This window comes from Dunckerocampus dactyliophorus, chromosome 9 (assembly GCF_027744805.1).
Source record: "Dunckerocampus dactyliophorus isolate RoL2022-P2 chromosome 9, RoL_Ddac_1.1, whole genome shotgun sequence".
NCBI classification, from domain to species: domain Eukaryota; kingdom Metazoa; phylum Chordata; class Actinopteri; order Syngnathiformes; family Syngnathidae; genus Dunckerocampus; species Dunckerocampus dactyliophorus.
The window spans coordinates 4,892,525-4,918,340 of NC_072827.1; the positions used below are offsets into that span (position 1 = coordinate 4,892,525).

Sequence of the window (25,816 nt, forward strand, 5' to 3'; positions counted from 1 at the left end):
ATCTAGTCTGAGTGGTGTGTGTCCCACCTAGTCTTTGAGCATGAACTAGACTAGAGCTGTCCTATCTAGTCTGACTGGTGTGTGTCCCACCTAGTCGTTGAGCATGAACTAGACTAGAGCTGTCCTATCTAGTCTGAGCGGTGTGTGTCCCACCTAGTCGTTGAGCATGAACTAGACTAGAGCTGTCCTATCTAGTCTGAGCGGTGTGTGTCCCACCTACAGGTACACTGCAAAAACAAAACTTTATAAAATGAAGAACGGACACACACACAGCAACAACTGCAATCAAGTGTTTGTGATAACTTGCAATGAGTCTCTTACAGCGCTGGGGAGGAATTTTGCAGAATTGTTGTCATTCAGCCACATTGGAGGCCTTTCCAGCATGAAGCGCCTTTTTAAGGTCATGCCACAGCATCTCAATAGGATTCAGGTCAGGACTTGGACTAGGCCGCTCCAAAGTGTTCATCCATTCAGAGGTGGACTTGCTGGTGTGTTTTGGATCATTGTCCTGCTGCAGAACCCAAGTTGCTTTCAGCCTGAGGTCACCAACAGATGGTCAGACATTCTCCTTCAGCAGAATTCATGCTTCCATTTATCACAGCAAGTCTTCCAGGTCCTGAAGACCCTCACACTACCGCCACCATATTTAACTGCTGCTATGATGTTTTTCTGAAATGCGGCTTTACTTTCACGCCAGATGTAATGGGACACACACCTTCCAAAAAGTTCAACTTTTGTCTGGTCAGACCACAGAGTATTTCCCCAAAGGTCTTGGGGATCATCAAGATGTTTTCTGGCAAAATTACGACAAGCCTTAATGTTGTTTTAGTTCAGAAATGGTGTTGGTCTTGGAACTCTGCCATGCAGGCCATTTTTGCCCAGTGTCTTTCTTATGGTGGAGTCATGAACACTGACCTTAACTGAGGCAAGTGAGGCCTGCAGTTCTTTGGATGTTGTTGTGTGTTTTGTGACCTCTCAGATGAGTCGTCGCTGCACTCTCGGTGTTGGCCGGCGACTCCTGGATATGTTCACCATTGTTTTTTGTTTTCACTGTGTGTGAATAATGGCTCTCACTGTGGTTGGCTGGAGTCCCAAAGCTTCAGAGATGGCTTTATAACATTTTCCATACTGATAGATCTCAATTAATCTGAGTTATGTTTTAACAGGGGAGGCACATCACTCTTTCACACAGGGCCCATGTAGGTTTGGATTTTTTTTCTCCCTGAATAAGTTTCATTTAAAAACTGCAGTTTGTGTTCAGTTGTGATGCCATTGACTAACACTTCAATTAGTTTGATATTCTGAAATGTGCAAATAAATAAATCAGGAAGGGGGAAAACACCATGTATGTACAAAGTAATGGCGGTGTGCGTGACCGATTTGCTGATTTCATACTCATACAGAGCACGTCACGGAGGACCAATCAAATAAAACCACACCACTATCTTCCAGGAAGTTGTTCACACTTGTGCTATCGAGGCAGCATGGACGAGAAGAGGCAATGTGACGCTGACGCCTCCATCCGTCTCGCTGCATTTCGTGGTGAAAGTGCAGTGATCCCTTGGGAGGCGGGGCTTGAATAAATTTGCTCCATAAAGCCCAGAAGCACGTCCCGCCCTCGCCCTGGCACTGACTCTGCAACCAAAAGCCAACATGAACCCAACTCTGCTCGCCGCCTTCACCTTCCTGCTGCCGTTCAGCGCTGAGGCCCAGGAGCCCACCTGTCAAGTTGTCTGGTAGCACACTTATGTTGACTGTTGCTTTTTTGTTTGGTTCTTGTGTCTAACGCCTTTTTTTGCCCAGCAGGATGTTCAGGGTGAACTGTGTGCAACCTTTCAACGCGCTCATCGGCCAGGCGGCGGCCTGGAGCAGCCAGACCTGCAGGGACAGCCTGCAGGAGACGTGCATGTACCGGGTAAAAACGGCATATTCAATCCTCGCCACAACACACCCGGATTATGTCCAACCGATGCATGCATCCTAGGGCTGCTTTAAGTGGCGGTCGTATCGCTTCATCATTCAATGGGCCCGCCTTTCACTCTTAGGTACACCATCTAGGGAGCACATTCTGTAAGTCTAGTCAAATAAGTCAATTCAATGACCACAATATGATTTCATTCAATAATGTCATCATGGACAACTTCATAAATGATTCCATTTTGTAATTCATGTGGACCAAAAAAAATATGTCAAAGATGCCAATTTGTGCAAAATATGAAAAATATGTTGAAAAAAATAATGCATGGGGAATATGGATATTTAATACGTACTTGTTAAATTCAGTATATATTGTCAAAGCCCAGTTGACACTATTTGGTCCTTTATTCCTACCTTTTTTTGAAACAAAAAAACCCACTTCTACTTACTTAAGCCCTGCAATGGAATTATTTAGAATATTGCAACTAAAGGTCACAATCTTAAGGTGTAACATGTGTTTCAGCAACTAAATTTACCCTGTGTAGAAAATTATATCATTCTGTGCACTCTGTAAATAATTATAATACCAAAAATGTAACTATACAGAAATAGTAATAAATATAAACAGTTCATCAACATTCAAAGTATAACAATACTTAAAAAATACAAAGTTGATCACAGTATGCAAATGTATTTCTGTCTGCAAGATTAAAAATACAAAATAATAAACACATTTAGTTACAGTTAGTGATACGTGACAATGTGCTCCAAGGGAGTGCAAGAAAGTTGTTGTGTGACAAGTTGTGTTGTTGTGTTGTTTAGTTTGTGAAGTACTCGCCCTCCGTCCTCCAGATGACGCACACGTCGCCCAACACCAACAAAACCAACCAAATCACCTTCCAGTTCAGCCCACCGTCCTCCCCAAAGTTCTGCAATGTAAAGGTGTGTGTGTCTTTTAGTCTAACATTCAAATGATTAGGTACACTAGCACAATGTCATCTCTGATGAGGGCTGTAGATGCTGTTCCTAATGTTTTGGCTACCTTGTGGACGTACATGAAAACCCTCCATCCTTGTGTCCTTCCCTGGCAGGCGTCTAGCAGCTCCTCAGTCAACACCACCGCCAGCAGCCCCAACGACTACTGCCTCCTCTACAACCTGATGAACGGTGAGTGATGCGTTCAAGGACCCGCAGCAATTCACTTGAGTTTCTGATGCTCTTTCCTCACCATACAGCCAGCGGGATGACCAAGGCGACCGGCTTCAAGGAGATCTGCTTCGGCCAAATGTGCCCCTCCAAGGAAACGGCCACGTGCCTCTAAGACGGATGGGCTTGCTGAGATGCCAACCACGTCGTCTGCTTCTTCCTGTTTATGCGCTATTGTCATTAAAGCTGTCAGCAATACTCACTGCTGCATTTTTTGTAGCGTTTGTCACCGTTAAGAACACCGCATCGGCGCTGGGGGCATGTTACACTTTCTGGATGACAAACATAGCGTAATGTTGTCATTCATGAATCACATCATTCCAGGTACGTCTTCAGAATTTTTACTTTTAAAAACTATACTGGCTATTTGTGGAGAAAATGATTGGGCCACTTGCATGCACTTCACCAAAAAAACGTTTATTTCACAAAATACAACTCCAAAAGCATGAACGTACAAATGCAATATACAAACAAGTCTTCTCCCGGTGCAAAGCGTATTGCTGGGGTGTCCAAGGTGCGCCCCGGGGTCCATTTCGGGCCCATGGCACATTCTAAAAAATTGACTATAACAAGAATACTACAAAACAGCAAAAATGAAAAAATCTGCAGTCATTCTACAAGAATAAAGCCAAAATATTCTAATAAGAAGTTGCGAACTAACACGAAAAAGCCAATATTTTATGACAATAACATCCTAATATTAAAAGGAAAAATAACATACTTTTGGTCGCTTTAATTTGAATATTAAAAACATTTTTTTTAAGTCGTGATATTATGAGAACAAACAAAATGGAAAAATCGTCTGTAATTTTCCAAGAATGAGGTCATAATATTCATAGAAAAAAGTTCTAATCCAACAGTAAAAGTTGTACGGGAATAACGTTATTACATTATGAAGAAAAATAACATCATTTTAAGTTGTAATATTATGAAAAATAAACAAAACAAAGTTGTCATTTTTGGAAAACTTTACATGAAAAAAAGTTGAAATTGTTGGAAAATGAAAAACAAAAAAAACAAAAACAATTTTCCGAGAATAAAGTCATAATTTTAAGAGAAAAAAGTAATAATCCAACCAGAAAACGTCTTACGAGAATAACGCTACATTATGAAGAAAAATAACTAGCTTTTTTTTTGCCAACATCCGATATGCCAATATTGTCCAACCTTCAATTTCCGATTACGATATCAAACGATACCGATATGTGTAACGTCACATATCTCCTGTGGTGGAATTAACACATATCTGTTGTGAAGCTAATGGTTACACCATCAGCAATTAGCTTCTCGACGTGGCTGTAAACAACACTGTACAACAGTAAGCAAACATCTGAGAAATACTCGCAACTGGGCATGGCAAAGCGTGGCTCGAGGAACTCCACGTTTGGTGAATCCAGCGGCTGTGCATTTTCTGCCAACGACAAACTCCTAGACCAGTGGTCTCAAACTCGCGGCCCGCGGGCCATTTGCGGCCCGCCAAGTCAGATTTTGCGGCCCGTGACTTGACAGGAAAGACTACTGTAAATGCGGCCCGCAAGCTCTAAGTTAAGCCAATGATGCTCACAGGGTGAAAGCATAACCTACCACGGAACTAAGAGTCACATGGCGAAATGGGGGTCACGAAACAGAACACTGCCTACAATCGTGGTGCTAACGCACACACACGAAATGACAGCACATCATGTAACAGGTAAGTAAATACTAGGGGTGGAACGGTACACTAATATGTCATTTTGGTTCGGTTCAGTTTCTTGAAGTGGGTCATTTTCGGCACAAAAAAAGGCAGAAAAAATGTCTTAAAGTGCTTTTATTTAAAAAAATGCAAACACATTTTTTTAAATAAATAAAAGCGACCCATTAGACTTAGTGAAATGTAATGGACAGTTAGTTAAATCTGTCTGTTGCACGTGAAGTCCAACCATCTGTCCATCCATCCATTTTCTATACCGCTTATCCTCAATAGGGTAGCTGGGGCATGCTGGAGCCCATCCCAGCTGACTTGGGGCGACAGGCGGGGTACACCCTGGACTGGTCGCCAGCCAATGGCAGGGCACATTTAGACAAACAACCATTCACACTCTCATTCATACCTATGGACAATTAATTAGCTTTTTCATAAAGTGCTGGTATAACTTTCTGGCTAAAGTGAGGACGTGATGGTATTTTGTAGCGAGCTACAAGAACTGTAATCATGTACAGTCATGGAAAAAATGATTAGACCAGCCTTGTTTCCTCAGTTTATTGATCCATTGTAATGTCTGGTACAACTAAAGGTACATTTGTTTGGACAAATATGATGATAACAAATATAACTCATAAGAGTTTAATTTAAGAGCTGATATCTAGCAACTTCCATGCTTTTCTTGATAATAACCAAATTGCTAACATGAATAGCTACAGCATTGTACTGCCAAAAAATTGAACGGTTATGAGCTATTTTTTGTTGTTATTGTTATATTTGTCCAAACAAAGGTACCTGTAGTTGTATCAGGCATTAAAATGAAAATGAAACTGGAGAAACGAGGGTGGTCTAATCATTTGTTCCATGACTGTCCTTAAAGCCAGCGCTCTCAACAACTGAACGTGGTCGTAATCTCGTGGCTATACAAACTCCAATACCACGTGTTACTGCTTTGGCCCGGTCAGATTTGTTTGCTAGAGGTTGTTTATATGCCGACGTTATCGGTGTTAGCACTAAGCTAACTAAGGTATTCTTTCTTGTAGCTGTAACGTTCACTGCCGAATGATGCCGCTTTAAGTGAGCTAACATGTTGGACGTGTTTCCTGCAGCATACGCGATATCGTTATAGATATTATCGTTATCGTGAGCCTTACTCCCAATACTTGCTGAGGCCCAGCCTCACCCAGACTACCTCCAGTGGCCCCCGGGTAAACTGAGTTTGAGACCCCTGCTTTTGAAGATGATCAGTAAAGTCAAATATTGTTGGAACTGCATTTTGTCCTAATCTAACAGTCTGGCCGGTCCTGTCGAAGTTCTCCTCGGTGAAATGACTTGAACAGAGTTGCGATCTGGCTGCAGGAATCCACCTGTCTCTCCGCATATTTACTAGCCATTGCTTTAGAAGTTGAGCATTGCAGTGTGGAAATCTAAAGGAGAATAAGGGTTCATTTACAAGTACTTCGATGAAAAGATGCTTACAGATTTAAAGTATCTATTTTTAAACTATTTGTATTATTCATAAGCATTTACCTACCTGTGAAATGTAAGTCCCTTCTCGCGATTTTCACGAGTATCACGATTTGTGCAATTAATAGCAGCACAAGACGGCATCTCGAACTCCTCTTAGTTGTGCGGCTTTCTTGTTTTGGGTGAAACAACATGGCGACTTCTATACTTCCGGTGGCTTCAAGCCTCCAATGCGCAGCAAGCGATCGGGGCCATTCCAGTTATAGAGTTCAGTGGTTCAACGCCTTCCCGCCTTCACTCGCTCGCTCATTCATTCATTCATTCCTCGACTCAGCTCGGCGGAGGAGAAGCCGTGAAGCCGCTGACTCCGCTCGGCGCCGCCGCTTCTCCGCCGATCTTTGTTAAGAAATGAAGGAGGTGCTGTGATCTGTGGTCCAGCCTATGTCTGTCTGTAGTGATCTCGATCATCAACACACCTTTACAGTACATTGCTTAATGGATGTCTATGGAGCTTCCTGTCCCCCTCCTCCTATCCCCCTCCAGTGTTTCCGGTTTTCTTCATTCATATTTCATATTCATATTCCTTCTTCCCTGTTTCTGTAATCCCTGGAGAAGTTACGCTTTCTCCATATTCCACTTTTCAGAAAGAACTGTTAACACAGACATTGGAATGTGAATACAAATAATTAGTTTTCTCTAGTCAGCAACTACACGTGCTTTCTTTTCTTTCTTGTGGTTTATTTATTGATTATCGGTTGATTTATTTTCTTATTCTTAAAAAAAAATAAATTTGAAAAATGAATTGAGAATAAGAAAATAAATCAACCAATCAGTAATAGATTAATTTGATTTATTACTGATTGGTTGATTTAATTTCTTATTCTTAATTTAAAAAAAATTTCAGGCGTCTATATCTGCCGTATGACTATTATTATTATTTTAACAGTAAGAAATACATTTTATTTCATTATTTTATTACAGCCTCACCCAGACTCTGCCTCCAGCGGCCCCCAGGTAAATTGAGTTTGAGACCCCTGGTGTAGATAAAGAAGAAGAAACAGGAACTGCTAAACAACAGAGATGCTTGGAATGTTCTGGTGTAACTGTTGGATTTATGATGTACTTTCATCTTAAACACACAGACACACCGTTGCTGTATCATCCGGTCCACCTGAACTTGAACTTGAACCTCCTGTTTCTGATCCCGCTGCATGTTAACAGATACACAATCTTGATTGTTTGTTGATGTGAACACACACACACACACACACACACACACACACACACACACACTCTTACACACCCACTCAGTTACTTTAAAGATTGTATTGACACACGCAGCTTGAGTGCTCCCCCTCCCCTGAGAGCTGCAACGTGCTCTGTGTAACTAGGAACTCCCCAACAGAATAAAAAGGCAGGAGGCAGGAGATGCGCTCAGAACGGGTCGAGGTTGTAAACTGAGTACATCTCTGTCTGTTCTCCTCGCAAGTAAAAGCAATCTTGTTGTCTTCTTTTTTCTTTCTCATTGTGTTGTGAATGTTTTAGGTTGCTTGAACCTGACAGGTTGTCTGACTGGGGGGGTCCACATTCTAACCACTTGGCCACCACGCAGCTAACATCTTTCCCTGTCGGCATGTTAGTTATGTTGCTTACTCATTTTCAACAGGCGTGAAGCAAATGATATGGATGAACTTTTATTGAAAAAGAGTGTGATTGTATCTAAGATTCACTTCATTTAGGAAAACCTATATTGTCATGAACGCTATCAGAATTCTTCGATTTGCATGTACATTCACTAGCGTTTACATTTAGAAACCAGATAAAAAGAGTCATATTTTCTTGAATCAAGTGGAACAATTTGACACATTTACACAGATTTTATGACTAGATTTAACTGAATAAATCTCGGTATGCTCTATGAAATTTGCTGTGCAGCCTTCACATTGGTCCCAAATCAGCAAATCTTTAAGAAATGCTCTATTGTTTGCAGTGTAGATGTACTTTCCGTGTGTGAGTCCATTCTTACATTTAGAAAGTTTAGAAACCAGATGTATTCTTAATTTAACACAAATACATATTCATCTGTTGTTGAAGAATAATTCAAATAAGCTTATTTTTAGCTTATTAGAAAAAAGAAGAACACTATATTTTCTGTGTGTGTGTCCGTTCTTCATTTTATAAAGTTTTGTTTTTGCAGTGTACCTGTAGGTGGGACACACACCACTCAGACTAGATAGGACAGCTCTAGTCTAGTTCATGCTCAAAGACTAGGTGGGACACACACCGCTCAGACTAGATAGGACAGCTCTAGTCTAGTTCATGCTCAACGACTAGGTGGGACACACACCGCTCAGACTAGATAGGACAGCTCTAGTCTAGTTCATGCTCAACGACTAGGTGGGACACACACCACTCAGACTAGATAGGACAGCTCTAGTCTAGTTCATGCTCAATGACTAGGTGGGACACACACCACTTAGACTAGATAGGACAGCTCTAGTCTAGTTCATGCTCAACAACTAGGTGGGACACACACCGGTCAGACTAGATAGGACAGCTCTAGTCTAGTTCATGCTCAACGACTAGGTGGGACACACACCACTCAGACTAGATAGGACAGCTCTAGTCTAGTTCATGCTCAACGACTAGGTGGGACACACACCGGTCAGACTAGATAGGACAGCTCTAGTCTAGTTCATGCTCAACAACTAGGTGGGACACACACCGCTCAGACTAGATAGGACAGCTCTAGTCTAGTTCATGCTCAACGACTAGGTGGGACACACACCGCTCAGACTAGATAGGACAGCTCTAGTCTAGTTCATGCTCAACGACTAGGTGGGACACACACCGCTCAGACTAGATAGGACAGCTCTAGTCTAGTTCATGCTCAACGACTAGGTGGGACACACACCGGTCAGACTAGATAGGACAGCTCTAGTCTAGTTCATGCTCAACGACTAGGTGGGACACACACCACTCAGACTAGATAGGACAGCTCTAGTCTAGTTCATGCTCAACAACTAGGTGGGACACACACCGGTCAGACTAGATAGGACAGCTCTAGTCTAGTTCATGCTCAACAACTAGGTGGGACACACACCGGTCAGACTAGATAGGACAGCTCTAGTCTAGTTCATGCTCAACAACTAGGTGGGACACACACCGGTCAGACTAGATAGGACAGCTCTAGTCTAGTTCATGCTCAACGACTAGGTGGGACACACACCAGTCAGACAGCTGTAGTCTGAGAGCATGGTACAAGATCCAATCTATTTCTCCTCTAAAGGAGGAGGCGGGTCCAGAATGGTTGCTTGGCCCTTTCGTGGTGTCAAAAGATGAAAGTTAGGATACGATGGAGAGGGGCCTCTTCCCAGAATGTGTACATTTTTGTCCTCACAAGAGTGCTCTGTCTCTTTAAGATGCAGGTAGACTGCAGAGTCTTGACCTGAAGAGTTAGCCTGTCTGTGTTCTGCCATGCGTCTGCTCAGTGACTGCTTGGTTTCCCCAGTGTAGAAATCAATGCATTCCTCACTGCAATGGACAGCAGACACCAGATTGTTCTTGTGGGTATGGGGTGTCCTGTCTTTGGGGTGGACCAACCTCTGATGTCTCAAAGTGTCAGCAGGTTTGAAGTGTACTGGTATGTTGTTTGTCAGAAATCTCAGTTTCCCAGGATGACAATGTTAGTGCGTCTGCTACTCTTTTCTTCCTCATCCACCTTGCTTTTGTTCTTTCTGGAACGCAAACGACCAGCTGGGGTAACCACAGGTTTTGAGCGCATCCCTCAGGTGCTTATGCTCTTTCTCTTTGGCCTGTGGGCTGGTGGGAACATTAGCAACTCTGTGTTGGAGGGTTCTGATAACTCCCAGTTTGTGTTCCAGTGGGTGGTGTGAATCAAAAAGTAGGTATTGGTCAGCGTGTGTGGGGTTTCTGTAAACACCGACACGGTGTTCTTCACAGTCCAGAATGTGTTTGTCCAAAGAGTTAATATGCTCGGTGAAGGCTGGCACCTCTTCGCTTCTAATTTTGGCCCATGTGTCATCCACATACTGTATCTGTACCAGTGACTTGGTGCTTTGTCAATGAATTGAAAAAAGTTCCAGCAAATGACATATTTGTTCTGGGTGGAGAGCGGATCTATCTTGGAGGGTGTGTTCAAGTGTAAACGTTGCCTCACAGTTTCCACTGCATGCTGGGTTGGAATAGTTTAGTGTCTGATTTTCTTGACAAGTCCATTGAGTTTTGGACGTGATGTGTTTTGCCCACCAGGGCTGTTTGTTGGCCCAATACTTAGCAATATTGTAAGTTAGAGTTAATGCTGCTGACAGTGGGTCTGAGGGGTGCTCTATCATTTTCCTTTTGTACCCACTGGTTGGGTTTTTAGTCTCCTGCTGGCAGGATTGTGACGTCATGATGCCAACACATGGCAGTATGATGGCTGATTCTGTGTCTGGTGAACCATTTGTGTGGATTTGGCCACATGTTTAGGGTCATTATCTTGCTGAAAGACCCAGTGACGACCATCTTCAGCTCTGGGCAGAGGCCACCAGATTTTCTTTCAGGCCTTTGGAAGAGAAACAGGCCCACAGCATCACCGATCCTTCCCCATACTTCAGGGGGCACCTGATGGTTGTTTGGTCTGTCTCAAAGAAACAGAGGCTCTGCTCTGTAGAAAATTTATTTAGTCTGGGTTTTTTTTATTTTCTAAAAATACTTAAATACAATTTTCTGTTTGGTCCTATTTTTTAGAAAATATGATTTGAAGCTAAACAAATTAACAAGGGGTGCCAATGATTATGCAGGGAGCTGTAAGTGTAAACAGAATTTTAGGAGCCGCTCACCTGGAGACTCTGCAACAATTCACTTTATTGTTCATTGAACAGGGACATGAGCACATTCTTAAAGACATGCATTACACCAGATCCAACTGCATGCAGCTTCTTTCCTTCTCAAGTCCCTGGGCAGGTCATCCAATCAATATGCAACAAAATCAATAGAATACACTCAAAAAATCCATCCATATACTCCATAGCTTATTTCAACCCAAACAAAGAACAAAAACAACCCAAAAAGCCAGAACATTAACAAATTCCAAAAGTCAATCGTGTACTTCAGCGGGGAAACATTTCAATTGTACGTTATTTACAGTGCTCAAAGTATTTCTGCTATTTTGGGTTCTTTGTCATTAAATACAAGCATCATTGAACACTTGGGACCTAAAATGCTGATTTTTCAATCACACTTTTCTGACATTTACATGTAGACTATCAAACTCAAAGTCCAATGCCATGGATGTCACTCAGATGATTTCTCCCCTGGAAATAAAGAGGAAGGGAAAACATGGTCATTATTTCCACATTACGTTAAAATGCAGCATGATAACTTCATGAAAAAACACTTACAAGTGATTGGTCCAATGGTTAGTGGCTTTAGTGGAGAAGACTTGAAGACATGACGTCGGGCTCTGCCGGAGCAGGACTACGTGTGGAACAACATAACATTCCAACTAGGTTCTTCAACAACAACACAACTGTAACTAACTGTATGCGACTCACCGGAATGCAAGAAGAAGTCATGCTGTCACACAGGCTGAGGCTGCAGTGGAGGTAAACATCTCCAGATTCTCCAACAAGGATGAACGAGGTAATGAAACGAGCCTTGAGGGATGAGCCGCTCATAACCACAGACACTCGCTGGCGGTCGGTGGGACATCTAAGAAAAACAGCATTTATCAGTGTTTTGCATTTTGTTTCCGTATTCACCCATGCTAAGCAAAGACATACTTGTTTTGGATGAGAAGGTTTCGTTCAAGATGGTCAGGGTCTGATGAGTGAGAAGCGAAGCATTCCTCCAAAACAACCGCCAAGCTGGGATCTTTCTTGTCCACAGAGACCTCCACGTATAATGGTGAACCCACTGGAAGGACCACCGCGCCTGCCGCATAAGGCTCTGCATAGTCTGATTTCTTGAACAGGACCATGGAGGCTTTCAGTTTGGCACCCGAGCCAACAAAGACACCTTCCATCCTGCCAGTAAAAGACACGAGTTCTCCTCTCATTATTATGTGGCTGCATGCGAAGCGCATCTTATTCTGCCTCATACGTGTTATTATGGACCAATGCGCTAACATTCTGTGTAAATGTAAGCCTTATACTTGCCTGCCTGGTGGGTCCTCATTCACAGCTCCGGATTGGCTTGATGGATCATCAGGGACCTGGTTGTGACCAACCTCTTTGCTGGGCCTTCACACAAAAATTCCACAGAACTCCTTTCAGTATCAAAACAGTCAACATATACAAATGCCGTGTTAAATAAACACTTTAGTAGTAAATACACAATACAGCAACCTGTCAGATACAACCCCAGGCCATTCATCAAGTTTCTAGTTTACTAGAATCATTCCAAACCATAGCTAATTGTGTCAATGTCCTATTTATTCATGACAACTCACGGCAGGTTCAGTCTGATGGGTGCCTTCAGTCTTGTGGGTGTGTCCAGGGTATACGCGCATGAGAAAGGAAGAACCAGGGGCAGAAAGAAGGAAGTACAGCTGTCTGGATAGATGAATAAGGCGTTGGAGTAGATGACATGTGTGCTGTTGATCTGAAAAACAGATTTCATCCACATGATTCCAAGGTGTAGGTCTTCAAAATAAATGTCTACGTGCGTGTGCTGCTTTTTACCGTCAGTGTGTTTCCACAGGCACCCGTCTGAGCGTCAGCGTCGTACCACACGACACCATGTTTGTCCCTGGTCCAGGAACACTTGCCGTCTGCCAGGTTGCCAGTCAGAGCACTATAACCAGTGGGTCTTATGCTAGCTAAATCCACACCCACTTGGATTTTGTCAGAGCCACAATTAAGGTTACTGAGTGACGGATCCAACTTGGGACTGCAAGAGGTGGTCTTTCTGTCACACAGGCTGAGGCTGCAGTGGAGGTAAACATCTTGGTGTTTTCCCTGAAGAAGGAAGAGCAGGGCGGAGAAACGAGCCTGGTGGGATACGCCGCTCTCAACCACTAACACTTGCTGGCGGTTAGTGGGGCTTCTAATAAAAAAGTTGATCATCAGTATTCTGCATCTGGTCTCCATATTCACCCCAACTAAGCAAAGACGTACTTGTTTTGGATGAGGTGATGTTGGCCAGGACTCTTTGTGTCTGATGAGTGAGAAGCGAAGCAGTCCTCCAAAACAACCGCCAAGCGGGGATCTCTCACAGAGACCCCCACATATAACGCTGAGCCCACCGGAAGGACCACCGTACCTGCTGCGTAAGTCTTTGCATCGAAGGAGTTCTTGAAGGAGTTCTTGAACAGGACCATGGAGGTTCCCAGTTTGGCACCCGAGCCAACAAAGACATTGTCCACCCTGTCAGTAAAAGACACACATACTCATAAAGCAAGTTCATTTTATTACGGCTCATACTAATTATTATGGGCCTGCTTGTGGAGCAATGCTCTAACGTTCTGAGGAAATGTAACGCTGTTACTGGCCTGCGTGGTGGCACCCCCTCTGCAGCTCCGGATTGGCTTGGTGGCTCATCGGGGACCTGGGGCTGGACAACCTCTTCTTTGGTCCTTCACACAGAAATGCAAAAATGGATGTGGGGGCCACTTTGCTGTGTACATTTATTGGACTGTACGCTATATACAAGCTTCGTGTTAGGAACGGGCTGCCCCTGGGCCACACTTTGGACACGGTGCACAGTAAGAGTGAACAGGGTGATGATTATTTTATTTTTAGTAAAGCTGCTCTGTTACTAATGTGCAGCCTTCTCATCTCTGCTGAACAATGGCAGCACGCTGCTTTCATTGTAGAAATAACATTTCAAAACAAAATGTAAAAAATATACACAAATATCAAAGTGGGCCCTGCATCCCTGCTTTACATAATTCACATTGAGGTCAAGTGTTGGGACATTACCAGGGCTTTTCTCCGGCCCGCACACGCCCCCACGCATGCGCCCACACAGAAAAATATGGTAAAACTGTCGATCCGTAAGGTGGTTTGACTGTACCGTTCCATCCCTAATTACACCATACTGACATAACATGGCTGAAACCTGTATCATTTCATCTCCATTCATTCATGACAACTCACACCACGGTCGGTCTGATGACCACATTCAGTCTGGCGTCTGTCTTCAGGGGATACTCGCATGAGAAAGGAAGACTCGCTGGCAGAACGGAAGAACTGTTTGCTGGGTAGATGAATAAAGTGTTGGAGTAGGTGACATGTGTGCCGTTGGTCTGAAAAACAAATGAAAACATTTCATTCAAATATACGCTTGTCTTTGCAGCCCTCTGCACATTTTAAACTTAACAAGAAAACAACAAACATGAAAAATAGCATTTTTACAAAGTCCAAAAAATGAGAAAAAAGTTGCAATTTTCTACTTTTTTAGTGAGAAACAGAATTTCTGGAAAATTAGGTTGTGGAAAAAGTTATGTTGCATAATCAAAACATTATGGGAGTAGTCATGAGTACGAGAAGAACATAAATATTTAGGAAATAAAAAAACAGCAGCAGAAATGGAAAAACAGTTTACAAAATCAAAATATTTTTGCAAGAGTTTACAAAATAAACTTTAAAAAAATATGAATGACAAGACAAGAAACATGTATTAATTGGAAAATTAGGTTATGGAAAAAGTGTACAAAAATAAAGTCAAAATATCATAAAGTCATAATTCCGAGCATTTTACAAGAATAATCTCATAATATTGCTAACAAATCAAATGACATTTGTGTAGCATTGCCCTACAAAATACTTTGAAACAAGACAATGAATAAACTGATAATTTTTGGAAAATTAGGTTGCGATAAGTTAAGGTCAAAATATTATGGGAATAAAGTGAGAGCCGCAATATTAATGTTACCTTCAGTGTGTTTCTACAGGCACCTTCCTGAGTGCCAACTTCGTACCACACCACACCATCTTTCTCCCTGGCCTGGGAACACGTGCTGTCAATCAGGTTGCCATTGAGTGGGTCACGACCAATTAGTCTCATCTTAGCTGAATCCACGCCCACTTGGATTTTGTCAGCGCCACAATCGAGGAGACTGATGAGTGGAGGATCCAATTTTAACTGTTCTGTGTGTAATATGCCAACATATGGAAATACATGACAGTCACCTTCACTAATATGACATTGCTGCATCATGACATTGATCATACTGTAACTCTTCTTTGCTAACTAACAGCTACGCCACAAGTATTTCTAGTTACAATTATTTGGCCAGTGTGAGTAGCAACATTGGCGCCACCTTGAAAAGGTAGTCAGCGGGTGTAAATAAGAGTGTTGCCAGTTGGTATATAACAGTGTGGATAGTGTTCCATTTCAATAACTGCTGGTGTACGCATCCAGCATGAAAGGACGTATTGATCATGACACCTGAAATCCTTGCGGCGATCAGCACGAGGAGGAGAAAGAACGCCCCTCCAGGCGTCCCCATCGTGGCGCACATGCAGCGTTCTACTGAAAGACACGACGTCATCAGACACGCATTTTGAAAGATTTGCAGTAAAGTTTGACGTTACCTCGACCAGGAAGGAGTCCAGGAGTTGGTGAGAATGTTTGTCGTCAAGAGGGAGTGTTGATAGGCTGAGGCTTGATCATAGCACACAATAACTTATCAAACACTTCAATGCTCCGTCAATAAAAGAACGCTGCAACACAAATACTCTTTAGAGTGGGGGTGTCCAAAGTGCGGCCCGTAGCTGTTTTATTGGCTCGCAGCTCAACTAAAAATATAAAATGAAAATGGAAAAATCAGCAGTATTTTATAGGAAAGTAAAAAAATTAAGTCACGGGAAAAAGGCTTTTACAATTTTGTAATGTTGGAAAAAAGTTGTATTCCAACAAGAACTTTTTTTTTTACAAGAATAAAGTCAAATCATGTAATTTTAGTAACTGAAATATGAAAGAAAACGTGTTATTTTTAAAAAGTGTATTATTATGAGAACAAATAGAATTGCCATTTTTGTCAAAATAGGTTGAGGAAAAAGTTCTATTAGGCTTTTTGACCTCATCCCAAACATCATCACACGACCACTCTAACTATCCTTTCATTCTTCAGGATGTGGCCCCCGGTGGAAAAGCTTCGGACCCCCCTGCTTTAGAGGCATTCTGTCAAGCTTACTCCGACCCAGGAGGGATGAATCCACTCGACGCCTGCAGCTTAAATGTCACACGTTATTACATCCAATCATTCTCATCGCCAACCATGTCCTTCACATTGAAAGTGACCAAACCATAATGGCGTCACACACTGACAGCTCAGTGAAGAAATGTGACGTGAAAAGCTGTATGGAGGACCACATGGGACCGAATGACATCATTAAAAGTGTCGTTCATCAAATCAATAAATTGAGCTTTCAATAATTCATTCAATGTGTCATTAATTCACTATTTGTGTCATTTATTTAATAGACCGAAACAAGCGGACTCAGACATAGATGACGTCACCCTAACGCCAATCATTGGGCTTGATTGGAGTTAGCCCCGCCCACAGAATTTGATGGGTGGTTGCCACAGAATAATTCATCAAGTACGTGTAATCATTAAATAGTGAAATAATTCAATCATTACATAAATAAATAGCCAAATAAATATATTGTTTTACATTAAATTAATTATTGAATGATTTATTTATTGATTTAATTGATTAATGACATATTTATTTTATTCATTTTGTGCCATTTGGTCCTCCATATAGCTGAATGCACCTACTTATTGCTGTGATGACTTTTTAAATGTCATGCTTGTCCTTTTCAATGCAATAACCTTAAAGCTTGATGAACAGGAAAACTGAAAAACTTTTTAAGGACTCGGGAGTTCTTATGGAGCTAAAAGCGTTCATATCTGATTTAGAAGTGTCATAGAAGTGTAAAAAGAGGAATGAATACTGCTGTGGTCGTCGATACGATGAACTATAAGATCCACTTCGTTAAAATGATCAAACGTCAATGTCACCCATACCATTCCTTCCCTATAAAAATATATTGTCCAGCCATTTCAACAAATACTTAGTAAAAAATTGCCTTTTTGCTTTTCTAACGGTATACCTTGTAGGCAATATTCATCAGGTCTTACCGGTCGGTCCTCAGGTCTTCGTTGCTCCTCCGCTGCTTCCTCCGGCGTCCACCTGCCTTCCACTCTTATCGCAGCCTGCAAGAAGACCTTCTTTTCATTCAGACGTGACATAAACGTCATTTATCGTCACGATAGAAACACTAGTCAGTCACCTGCATCACTCCTATACACTTAAAGTCACGTAAAGCCTTGATAGATACACCTGTCACCCACAACATTCCTATGTAAAGCCGTCAAAAAGTTATTTAAAGGCTTGATAGATACATCTGTCACCCACATCGATCCTGTAAAGCCACAAAATAGTGACGTGCGTATCGATGACGAGGCTGTCAAACTACTGCAACCACATGTGATGTCACGTGCAACCCAGCAATAAGCTAAATACTGAAACATGCAATGTAAGTTACAGAAAAAGTGCCATATTTATTTCAAACATTTAGTCAAAACAAAATAGCCATTTCTGGTCACAGTCAACTAAAATAACATTGCTATCAACAAATAAAAGAGGTTATTCTTAATAAATCCACAAATAACAATTCCATTAAATATTGCTGGCAATGATAATTTGTAAAGCTGCATATTTCTACGTGGCACAAACTATATAAGAACAAAGTAAAGCGCAAAGTATGAAGCTAAAGCAACCAGTGAAATTATAAACGATGACACTGAGGGATTCTTCCATGAGGTGTGACATTAGATTCCAAGTATTAAAGGAAGACGCCTGACTTACTTGCCAATCATCATTGAAAACTAATAATAGAATGTAGTCATTAATTGATTACTGTAATTTGCGGTTTATAAGCCACTACTTTTTTCTCATGCTTTCAACCCTGCGGCTTATACACTGATGTGGCTAATATGTGCTCACGTCCGTGTGCTTCCGAGCAGCACGCTCATCATAGAGAACACGTGGAGAGATGTCGGGAGTTTCATGCAGTAAATTGTAATATCAAATGTGACCAATAGATGTCGTGGTATCCTCAGTAATGTTGAGCAAATGTCTGAAGAAGAGTCATTTACGTCCGTCCGCTATTCTGGCATGAGAACATGGCAGCACACCGCGGCTGCTCGAAGACTGTTGCTGGGCCACGCCAGGGGTCAGACTCAACATGAATGCCAGGAGGGGGCAGGACACACATTAATTATTCAACTACAGTACTATAAGAATGAAAACTAATTCACACATGCCTCCGTTTACGATCGGCCATCGTTTCAACAGATTGAGACTGGCAGTTCCCACCAGATGCGTATCATTTAGACAATATGCCAGTCATTTAGTTGCTTTCCACCGTGTTCTTCTTAATGATATACATGACCTCAAATGACTGAAGTGTCAAAGTATCCATATTTTCACGAGATAATCAATTTTAGAGCGTAAAGGTGCGGTATCGGAGGTACTGACATTTCAGTATCGATCTGCACGGAACTAGTTGGCAGATCTGTTAGTGTCTTTCGGCATGCATGAAACCTGGTGCCAGCACCTCATCATACAGTGGTTTGTACAAATACAATAATTCTGAGAGAAAATAATTGAGAGACGCTGCTTCATGCAAATATGTTAAGCGTGTCCCAAAAAGATAGACAATGACCGTGGTGGGACTGGGATATGAAGTCTGAACACCAGATACTCGTGCCTTCCATCCTGTTGTGTTAGAAGCAATTGTCGCTGGCAAGCAAGTATGGTAAGCGTCACTCCGGCCGCTGGCGTCAGGTACCAACCCGATGGTGGGACGACGTGGGAAAGTTGCAGAAGTCACCCGTTTCACTGGGTTCTGCGTTAAAAGGCAAAGGCGGATAAAAGTCCGACTTCTCTAACGGCTTTGGTGCAACTGTTTTGCAGGATCTCTGTGAAAGAGGCGCATGTTAGTGATTAAAATGTCCGATGCAGTGTAAGGCGCGTGTGTGGAACGTCACATGTTAATCACATGTTGCTATCATGTGTTTGCAGGAAAGGGGTGTCAGCAGGTGGCCAGAATCTGTTGAAATGGACAAAGATCTTCGAGATGCAGATTTCAGTAAGACACCTTCTGCACATTGGCACATTTTTTTAACGATACGATACTAAGTAAAATATCACAGACACCAATGCCAGTACAGCAACGAGCCGTTAAATAATGTACTATTTTAGCACTGTCTAAACTAATCAAAAACCCTGATTGCCTGTTTTACATGAACTACAGTGCCAGTCAGTGCTTACACAGAAGATCCTTGGGTTATACGCCACTTCTGTTCCTAACTCCTAAATCAATTCCAGTTTGCTAGGGATGCCATCCATCAGTATCAGCCAATTTCCATGGCCAAGTGTGTGATACTGTAGGCATATGCCGATCAGTGCCGATCACAACAATCAACCACCTTCTATGTTCGTGTATTTTGTCATTTAGTATAATTTTAACACGTAGCAACACGTAGTATCGGTACAGTTCAAGTCAACAAAATGACAGAGGCCAAATTTCTCCACCATTTTCACTCTGTCCATCAGTTATGTGATATGTCTTATTAATGAATGTTTTATTAATAAACATGACGGAAATTCTCAGGGGTTTCCAAACTTTTGCATACGACTGTATGTGTTGACACATACAAGCTATTACGACTTATTAGGTTATGATATTCACGTCAACATGTGGGAAATGTACTTGTATGGCGCTATCTGCTTACACATTAGTTAGACAGCTGCATAGCCATGTGAAATACCCACTAAATCTACACGACTGCGCTGCCAGATGTGGAACTCGCCTATTATTAGTAAAAACAATGTGCATATTTAAGTAAATCATATGCATTTTTTGCCCAAGTGAAGCATTTTCAGGTGTAAAAATTGTTCCATTAACTAAAATATAAATACAGTCAAACCTGTCTTAGCGGCCAACTTTATTGAACGGCCACCTGCCTATAGCAGCCACTGAAAAATCCCCCCCAGCAAATTTACATGTTACAGACCCTGTGTATAGCAGTCACCTGTCCAACGCGGCCAGCGGCCCCCCATTTTGTCTCCCTTGGTCAATATCTGACCGCATATAGCAGCCAAATTACCAACTCAAGTAGAAGCTTCATGCACGAAAAAGTTTTGTTTTTCAATCAATGAAGCCGTCGTGTGTAGACTTTAATTACTGAGTCCTAGCTCAGTCACAATCATTCACAAGATCCACACAAACTGTCAGTTGTTCCACATAAAAAAGCCGTCTTCTTTTGAGCTTGCTATTTCCTGGTCAAACATGTAACTTTAAGAGCATTTGCACCAAAACATTACCGCAAAGTAGGCTGGGAACAGGACGTGCTCCCAGCGACGCTACAATAAAAAAAAAAAACATAAGCAAAGAAGGAAACTTCTCCTGTTGCTTCTGCCAACTTTGTTTATTGAACGCGGCCACCAGACAGCAGCTCAGAACACACACACATCTCTCAGCATCGTCTCTCCTTCCTGCTTGCCCACAAGGCAAAGGTTAAACAAGCCCCACTACATAGCTGTCCAGCCAATGCCTGTAAGAAATGACACCGTTTATTTCCTGGTGTGCACTGGTCAATACTGTAATGCCGCTTGTTGTGGGGAAGGAGAGACTCACGTCGCCGATGCACTTTAATGGCTTTATTAACAGCGGAGAACACTGCAGGACTTTACATCCACGCCAACATAAACACACTTCCCAACTCTCTCCAAACTCACAGCTAGCACTGAGCATAGCTCTCCTGCTCGGGACGCCCACTTCCCATCACTTCCTGATGAACTAAAGCTGTAAAAAGTAAAATATTAAAAACAAGCGTAAGACATTACGAGCACAGCTTTGTTCTGTGGGTCGTGGATATATTCTATCAGTTATTATTAAGCCTCTAGCTTCCTTTTCGTAAGTAAAAACCTTGGCTATGATTGCACTACATTGTCATGTAGACCTACAAAGTACACTTGGAAGAACAAGAGGTGAATAAATGTATTGAAACTGATGTGAAACTGATGAGGGGTAGGATTAAATAAGCTTTGCTTCTTCCTACTCCTTTTTGAACAGGCAAAATTGTGAATTGTACTATGTGATGTGCTACTGTTTGACTCATGCATGTTCAGGATTAAAACCATGAACCATGATAATAACAAGCCTAGTAGTAGTGTACAACTTTTATCCACAGTCCGCAGTGCCCTCTACTGATCAACATTATTATTTAAAAAAAAATGTCCCCCTTTTTTTTCTTTTTTTCCTCTACTGGTTAACATTCAAACTGGACGCCAACCTGTCTATAGAGGCCACCTGTCTATAGCGGCCACTTTTGCAGACTCCCTCTAGTGGCCGCTATAGACAAGTTTGACTGTATAAGCCATTAAGACCACCATTGAACTTGTGTATGTAGTATTCTACATTGGTCACTCGGTGTCAGTAATTGTTTGGTGTGAGAATCACCAGACTTGATCTCAGAAACAGGATGTTAATGCAGGTTTAAATGATCTCACAACTGGCACAATAATAATACTCAGAATAATAACACAGGTTACTGTTGCCGCTATAGCGCACAACAAGCTAAAACTCAACTCATAACCCCCGACATCACTTCCTGTCCACCAACAATTCTGCTCCCCTACAAGGAGAACTGTCTTTAATGGCTTATTTTCTCTGATTATATCAACTATATTGGGTAATAGGAGTGTAAAGGTAACTTTAGTGGTGTTATGTCATGTCTAGAGGGCTCTAATAATGTTAAAGTGTATTTAGAAGGTGGTTAACAGGTTTTCTATGTCATAACTCTGAATATTCCATTTCTAACAATGGAATTGTGGAAATTCACTTATCACGGTCAGGTCTGGAACCAATCCGCAATAAACGAGCGATTACTGTAATCCATGTCATTGGTATCGGCCGATGTCACTCATGGATGATCAGTATTGGAATCGGCAGCAGAAAACCCTGATCAGAGCACCCATACTGACGACAAATGAGGAACGGGTACCTCTGCACGCTCTTTCCAGCGACCGCAAAGCAGCTGCACATCGTGCCAAACAGGAAACCGCAAACCAAAATAAGAGCACAAAACAGGCAGCGAGGCAAAAACTTAAGGAAAAGCAAAACTAAAGGCCAATCTCTCATGCGGAACATAAAGTGCTGATTACGCGAGGGGAGTGCCAGTCTATATGTTGGGCATGTCTTGCGCAATAGCATGAGAAAGGCTGCTACGACACTGCTAGCTAGTTAAGCGACGTAGGATGGATGAAACCACTCTCTTATTATCTTTGTAAAGGCAGAATCGTTGCTGCATCTTTAATATTGGATGTTGTTAGATTCAGCACGTGTACCTAAAGAAGTGTCCAGGTAGGGTATATGTAGCGAAAGAACATTAACCGTTCCGGTGGTGCAATGTTGATATCGCTGTCTTGCAGGACGGCTACTGGGAGCTGACCGCAGAGCTGGGCAGGTGCATTGACGTCGACCTCGACGTCCTTGCCAATGAGTTCCTCACAAGCAAAGGCATCCGCTCTCTCGGTGAGATGGTCTTCCATCCTTGTAGGCCGCACCTGCTTCAGGGAGCAGTGCAGTGAGCTCACGTCTTGTCTTGTGCAGGCGTGAAAGCCCACGCTGACATCCTGAGGCTGCTGGCGACTCTTGTGGTCCTGCAGCTGATGAGGTTGGAGAAGCTGCCGGAAGGCCAGCTGCTGCGTACGCTGTTCGCTTTCGAGGAACCTCCGATCAGGTAAGGGTCTTCACACCCTCGGGCTCCTGGTTCTGGAAATGTAAACAGCCCTCAAAAAAAATTTTGGCGGCAGAAGCAGGCCGGCCCGCTGGCAGATCGTCAAGAATGCGGTGGACTGGGTCCGCTGGGCCGACCGCCAGTACCCCTGCGTCTGCAGCCGGCTTGAGATGGGTTCGACCTGGGAGTCCGTCACCCGCCAGCTCCTGGGCTACGAGGTCTTGCCCGCCTTGTCGCCTCTTGCTGGCCTGAACCTGAGGAGGAACACGTCCGCCGCATGTCCCCCTGTGGTCGTCCAGTGAGGACACCCGGCAGCATGGCAGGAAAGAAGGACGGGTCGCAACATTAGGTACACAAGCTGAAGCGATTCCACACGACAGTATTTATATACTTTTTGGTATTCAGTGTTCCCTGGTTTATCGCGGGGGATAGGTTCCCAAAATAACCTGCAGTAAGTGAAATCCGCAAAGTAGCCAACTTTATTTTTTTTTCAATGATTCTACATGTTTTAAGGCTGTAAAACACCTCACCATACACTTGATACACTTTTCTCAGACAGACATGAACATTTTCCTGCATTTCTCTCTTGTTTAAACACTCTCAAAGTCCAAACCTTTGTTTGAATTTTAATGATCAACCTACTAGGTTGGACACAAGAAATTATTAATAGTGACTCACACGTATTTCACTCTTCTGGTCGTGCCTCTTCATCATCCTGGCGCCGTTCTGCTCTACTGTAGCGTTTTTGTATTATTGTCAAAACATATTGTTCCTCTCGTCGTACTTTCCTCCTTCCTTCCTCCTTTCATAATAGCACCCTGCAGCCGCAACTGCTTCCTCTTCTGCCTTTTGGGTCCGACCGCAGGTACCTTTGACGGTGCAGAACATTTTGGAAACAGCAAGTCGGCGAAAGGTGAACCGTGATGTAGCGAGGGAACACTGCAGTACTGAATCTCGTTGGGTCGGCGCTTCTCAGCTGAAATTTTTGAAGTCACGTTTCTCACAATGTTTTTTTCCATGTCCTTCCCCTCCCGCTCAAGCTTGACATATATATATATATATATATATATATATATATATATATATATATATGTGTGTGTGTGTGTATATATACACTGCTCAAAATAATTAAAGGAACCTGGACCAGGGCATCACTGCGGTACCTGGACGCATGGAGGAGATTCCAGGAGAGCTGGACAGGGCCATAGAAGGTCCTTCAACCCTCAGCAGGATCGGTATCTGCTCCTTTGTGCAAGGAGGAACAGGATGAGCACTGCCAGAGCCCTACAAAATGACCTCCAGCAGGCCACTGGTGTGAATGTTTCTGACCACCAATCAGAAACAGGCTCCATGAGGGTGGCCTGAGGGCCTGACGTCCTGTAGTGGGCCCTGTGCTCACTGCCCAGCACCGTAAAGCTCGATTGGCATTTGCCATAGACCACCAGAATTGGCAACTACACCACTGGTGCCCTGTGCTCTTCACTGATGAGAGCAAGTTCAACCTGAGCACATGTGACAGACGTGAAAGGGTCTGGAGATGCCGTGGAGAACGTTATGCTGCCTGCAACATCATTCAGCATGACCGCTTTGGTGGTGGGTCAGTGATGGTCTGGGGAGGCATATCCCTGGAAGGACACACAGACCTCTACAGGTTAGATAACGGCACCCTGACTGCTATTAGGTATCGGGATGAAATCCTTGGACCCATTGTCAGAACCTACGCTGGTGCAGTGGGACCTGGGTTCCTCCTGGTCCACGACAATGCCCGACCTCATGTGGCTAGTGTATGCAGGTAGTTCCTGGAGGATGTCCAGGAGCTCATTGATGCCCTGGTCCAGATCTGGGAGGAGATCCCCCAGGACACCATCCGTAGTCTCATTAGGAGCATGCCCCGACGTTGTCAGGCATGCGTACAAGCACGTGGGGGCCACACAAACTACTGAGAATCATTTTGAGTTGCTACCATGACATTTTAGCAAAATGGACCAGTGTGCTGCATCATTTTTTCACTTTCATTTTTGGGGTGTCTTTGATTTCCCCCTCTATAGGGTGATCATTTTCATTTCTATCAAATGATGTGGCATCATTTTGTTACTAATACATCACCCACTTATTATCAGGAAAGATATTCAAGATCATTTTCCCCCAGTTTAGATCTGATGTGTTTTCCAAGCGTTCCTTTCATTTTTTTAAGCAGTATATAAAGATGCCCTTTAATAACTAACACACGGGTGTCCAAAGTGCAGCCCGCTGCGGTTTTTATTGGCCCACGCCACATTATAAATGTCTAATTTAACAAGAAAACTTAAAAAAAAAAACCCACAACAACAACAAAAATGGAAAAAGCAACAGTAATTTTACAAGAATAAAGTCAAAATATTAAGAGACAAAAGTTGGAGTATAATGAGAAAAGGTCATAATATGATGAGAATAAAATGACATCATTTTAGCAGCAAAAGGTTGCAATATTAAAGTCGTAATATTATGAGAACCAAACAAAACAATGAACTCAGTTGTAATTTGTGGAAAATTTGGTTGCAGAAAAAGATGTAATGTTGTAATGTAAGAAGAAAGTCAAAATATGAGGGCAATGACGTAATTACAAGAATAACATTTACAAAAGGAAAGTTTAAATAGTTAAATTAGTTGAAATTTTAAAAAAAAGTGAAGTTAAAAAACGACAACAGAAATGTAAAAACAGCAGTAATGTTTTCAGAATAAAGTGAAAATACTCAGAGATGAAAGTCGCAATTTTATGACAATAACTTGCAATATTAG

At 42.6% G+C, this 25,816-nt stretch overlaps 2 protein-coding genes and 1 long non-coding RNA gene across 9 annotated transcripts; 1 reads left to right on the plus strand and 2 right to left on the minus strand.

The window, feature by feature from the left end:
• Positions 1-2,064: 2,064 nt before the first annotated feature.
• LOC129187778 (uncharacterized) lies at positions 2,065-3,288 on the minus strand. Its single transcript, XR_008572467.1, has 3 exons — positions 3,146-3,288; positions 2,960-3,074; positions 2,065-2,846 (listed from the first exon to the last, which is right to left on the minus strand). It is a non-coding gene; the product is annotated as an uncharacterized LOC129187778 (long non-coding RNA).
• Positions 3,289-11,128: 7,840 nt separating this feature from the next.
• On the minus strand, positions 11,129-17,603 carry LOC129187762 (uncharacterized). 5 transcript variants are annotated; one of them, XM_054787442.1, is made up of 14 exons: positions 17,369-17,603; positions 15,814-15,883; positions 15,668-15,748; positions 15,152-15,366; positions 14,374-14,522; positions 13,767-13,850; positions 13,393-13,641; positions 12,958-13,321; positions 12,726-12,877; positions 12,433-12,516; positions 12,058-12,300; positions 11,830-11,986; positions 11,677-11,752; positions 11,129-11,589 (listed from the first exon to the last, which is right to left on the minus strand). In XM_054787442.1, exons 3-14 carry the CDS (start codon positions 15,738-15,740, stop codon positions 11,570-11,572), a joined length of 1,866 nt encoding a protein of 621 aa, XP_054643417.1. In that variant the 5' UTR covers positions 15,741-15,748; positions 15,814-15,883; positions 17,369-17,603; the 3' UTR covers positions 11,129-11,569. The 5 variants fall into 5 exon arrangements, with proteins under 5 accessions (XP_054643417.1, XP_054643416.1, XP_054643415.1 ...); XM_054787441.1 differs by having other exon boundaries at positions 15,668-15,751; XM_054787440.1 differs by having other exon boundaries at positions 15,814-16,017.
• A 1,225-nt stretch (positions 17,604-18,828) lies between these two features.
• On the plus strand, positions 18,829-24,600 carry LOC129187771 (protein mono-ADP-ribosyltransferase PARP4-like). 3 transcript variants are annotated; one of them, XM_054787457.1, is made up of 5 exons: positions 18,835-19,383; positions 22,731-22,833; positions 22,912-23,041; positions 23,115-23,387; positions 23,853-24,600. In XM_054787457.1, the coding sequence occupies exons 1-4, from the start codon at positions 19,294-19,296 to the stop codon at positions 23,338-23,340; spliced, it is 549 nt and encodes a 182-aa protein (XP_054643432.1). In that variant the 5' UTR covers positions 18,835-19,293; the 3' UTR covers positions 23,341-23,387; positions 23,853-24,600. The 3 variants fall into 3 exon arrangements, with proteins under 3 accessions (XP_054643433.1, XP_054643432.1, XP_054643431.1); XM_054787458.1 differs by having other exon boundaries at positions 18,829-19,383; positions 23,118-24,134; XM_054787456.1 differs by having other exon boundaries at positions 18,839-19,383; positions 23,115-24,134.
• The last annotated feature ends 1,216 nt before the right edge of the window (positions 24,601-25,816 follow it).

Excerpts from the sequence above, each read along its gene's own strand:
- LOC129187762 (XM_054787442.1), bottom strand. The coding sequence starts at position 15,740 with ATGTGCGCCACGATGGGGACGCCTGGAGGGGCGTTCTTTCTCCTCCTC. Across the intron at positions 12,517-12,725 it reads CCCATCAGACTGAACCTGCC|GCCCAGCAAAGAGGTTGGTC; the intron begins GTGAGTTGTCAT and ends TTTTGTGTGAAG. Across the intron at positions 11,753-11,829 it reads TGACTTCTTCTTGCATTCCG|TCCTGCTCCGGCAGAGCCCG; the intron begins GTGAGTCGCATA and ends TTCCACACGTAG.
- LOC129187771 (XM_054787457.1), top strand. The coding sequence starts at position 19,294 with ATGTTGCTATCATGTGTTTGCAGGAAAGGGGTGTCAGCAGGTGGCCAG. Across the intron at positions 22,834-22,911 it reads CAAAGGCATCCGCTCTCTCG|GCGTGAAAGCCCACGCTGAC; the intron begins GTGAGATGGTCT and ends TGTCTTGTGCAG. Across the intron at positions 23,042-23,114 it reads TTCGAGGAACCTCCGATCAG|AAGCAGGCCGGCCCGCTGGC; the intron begins GTAAGGGTCTTC and ends TTTTGGCGGCAG.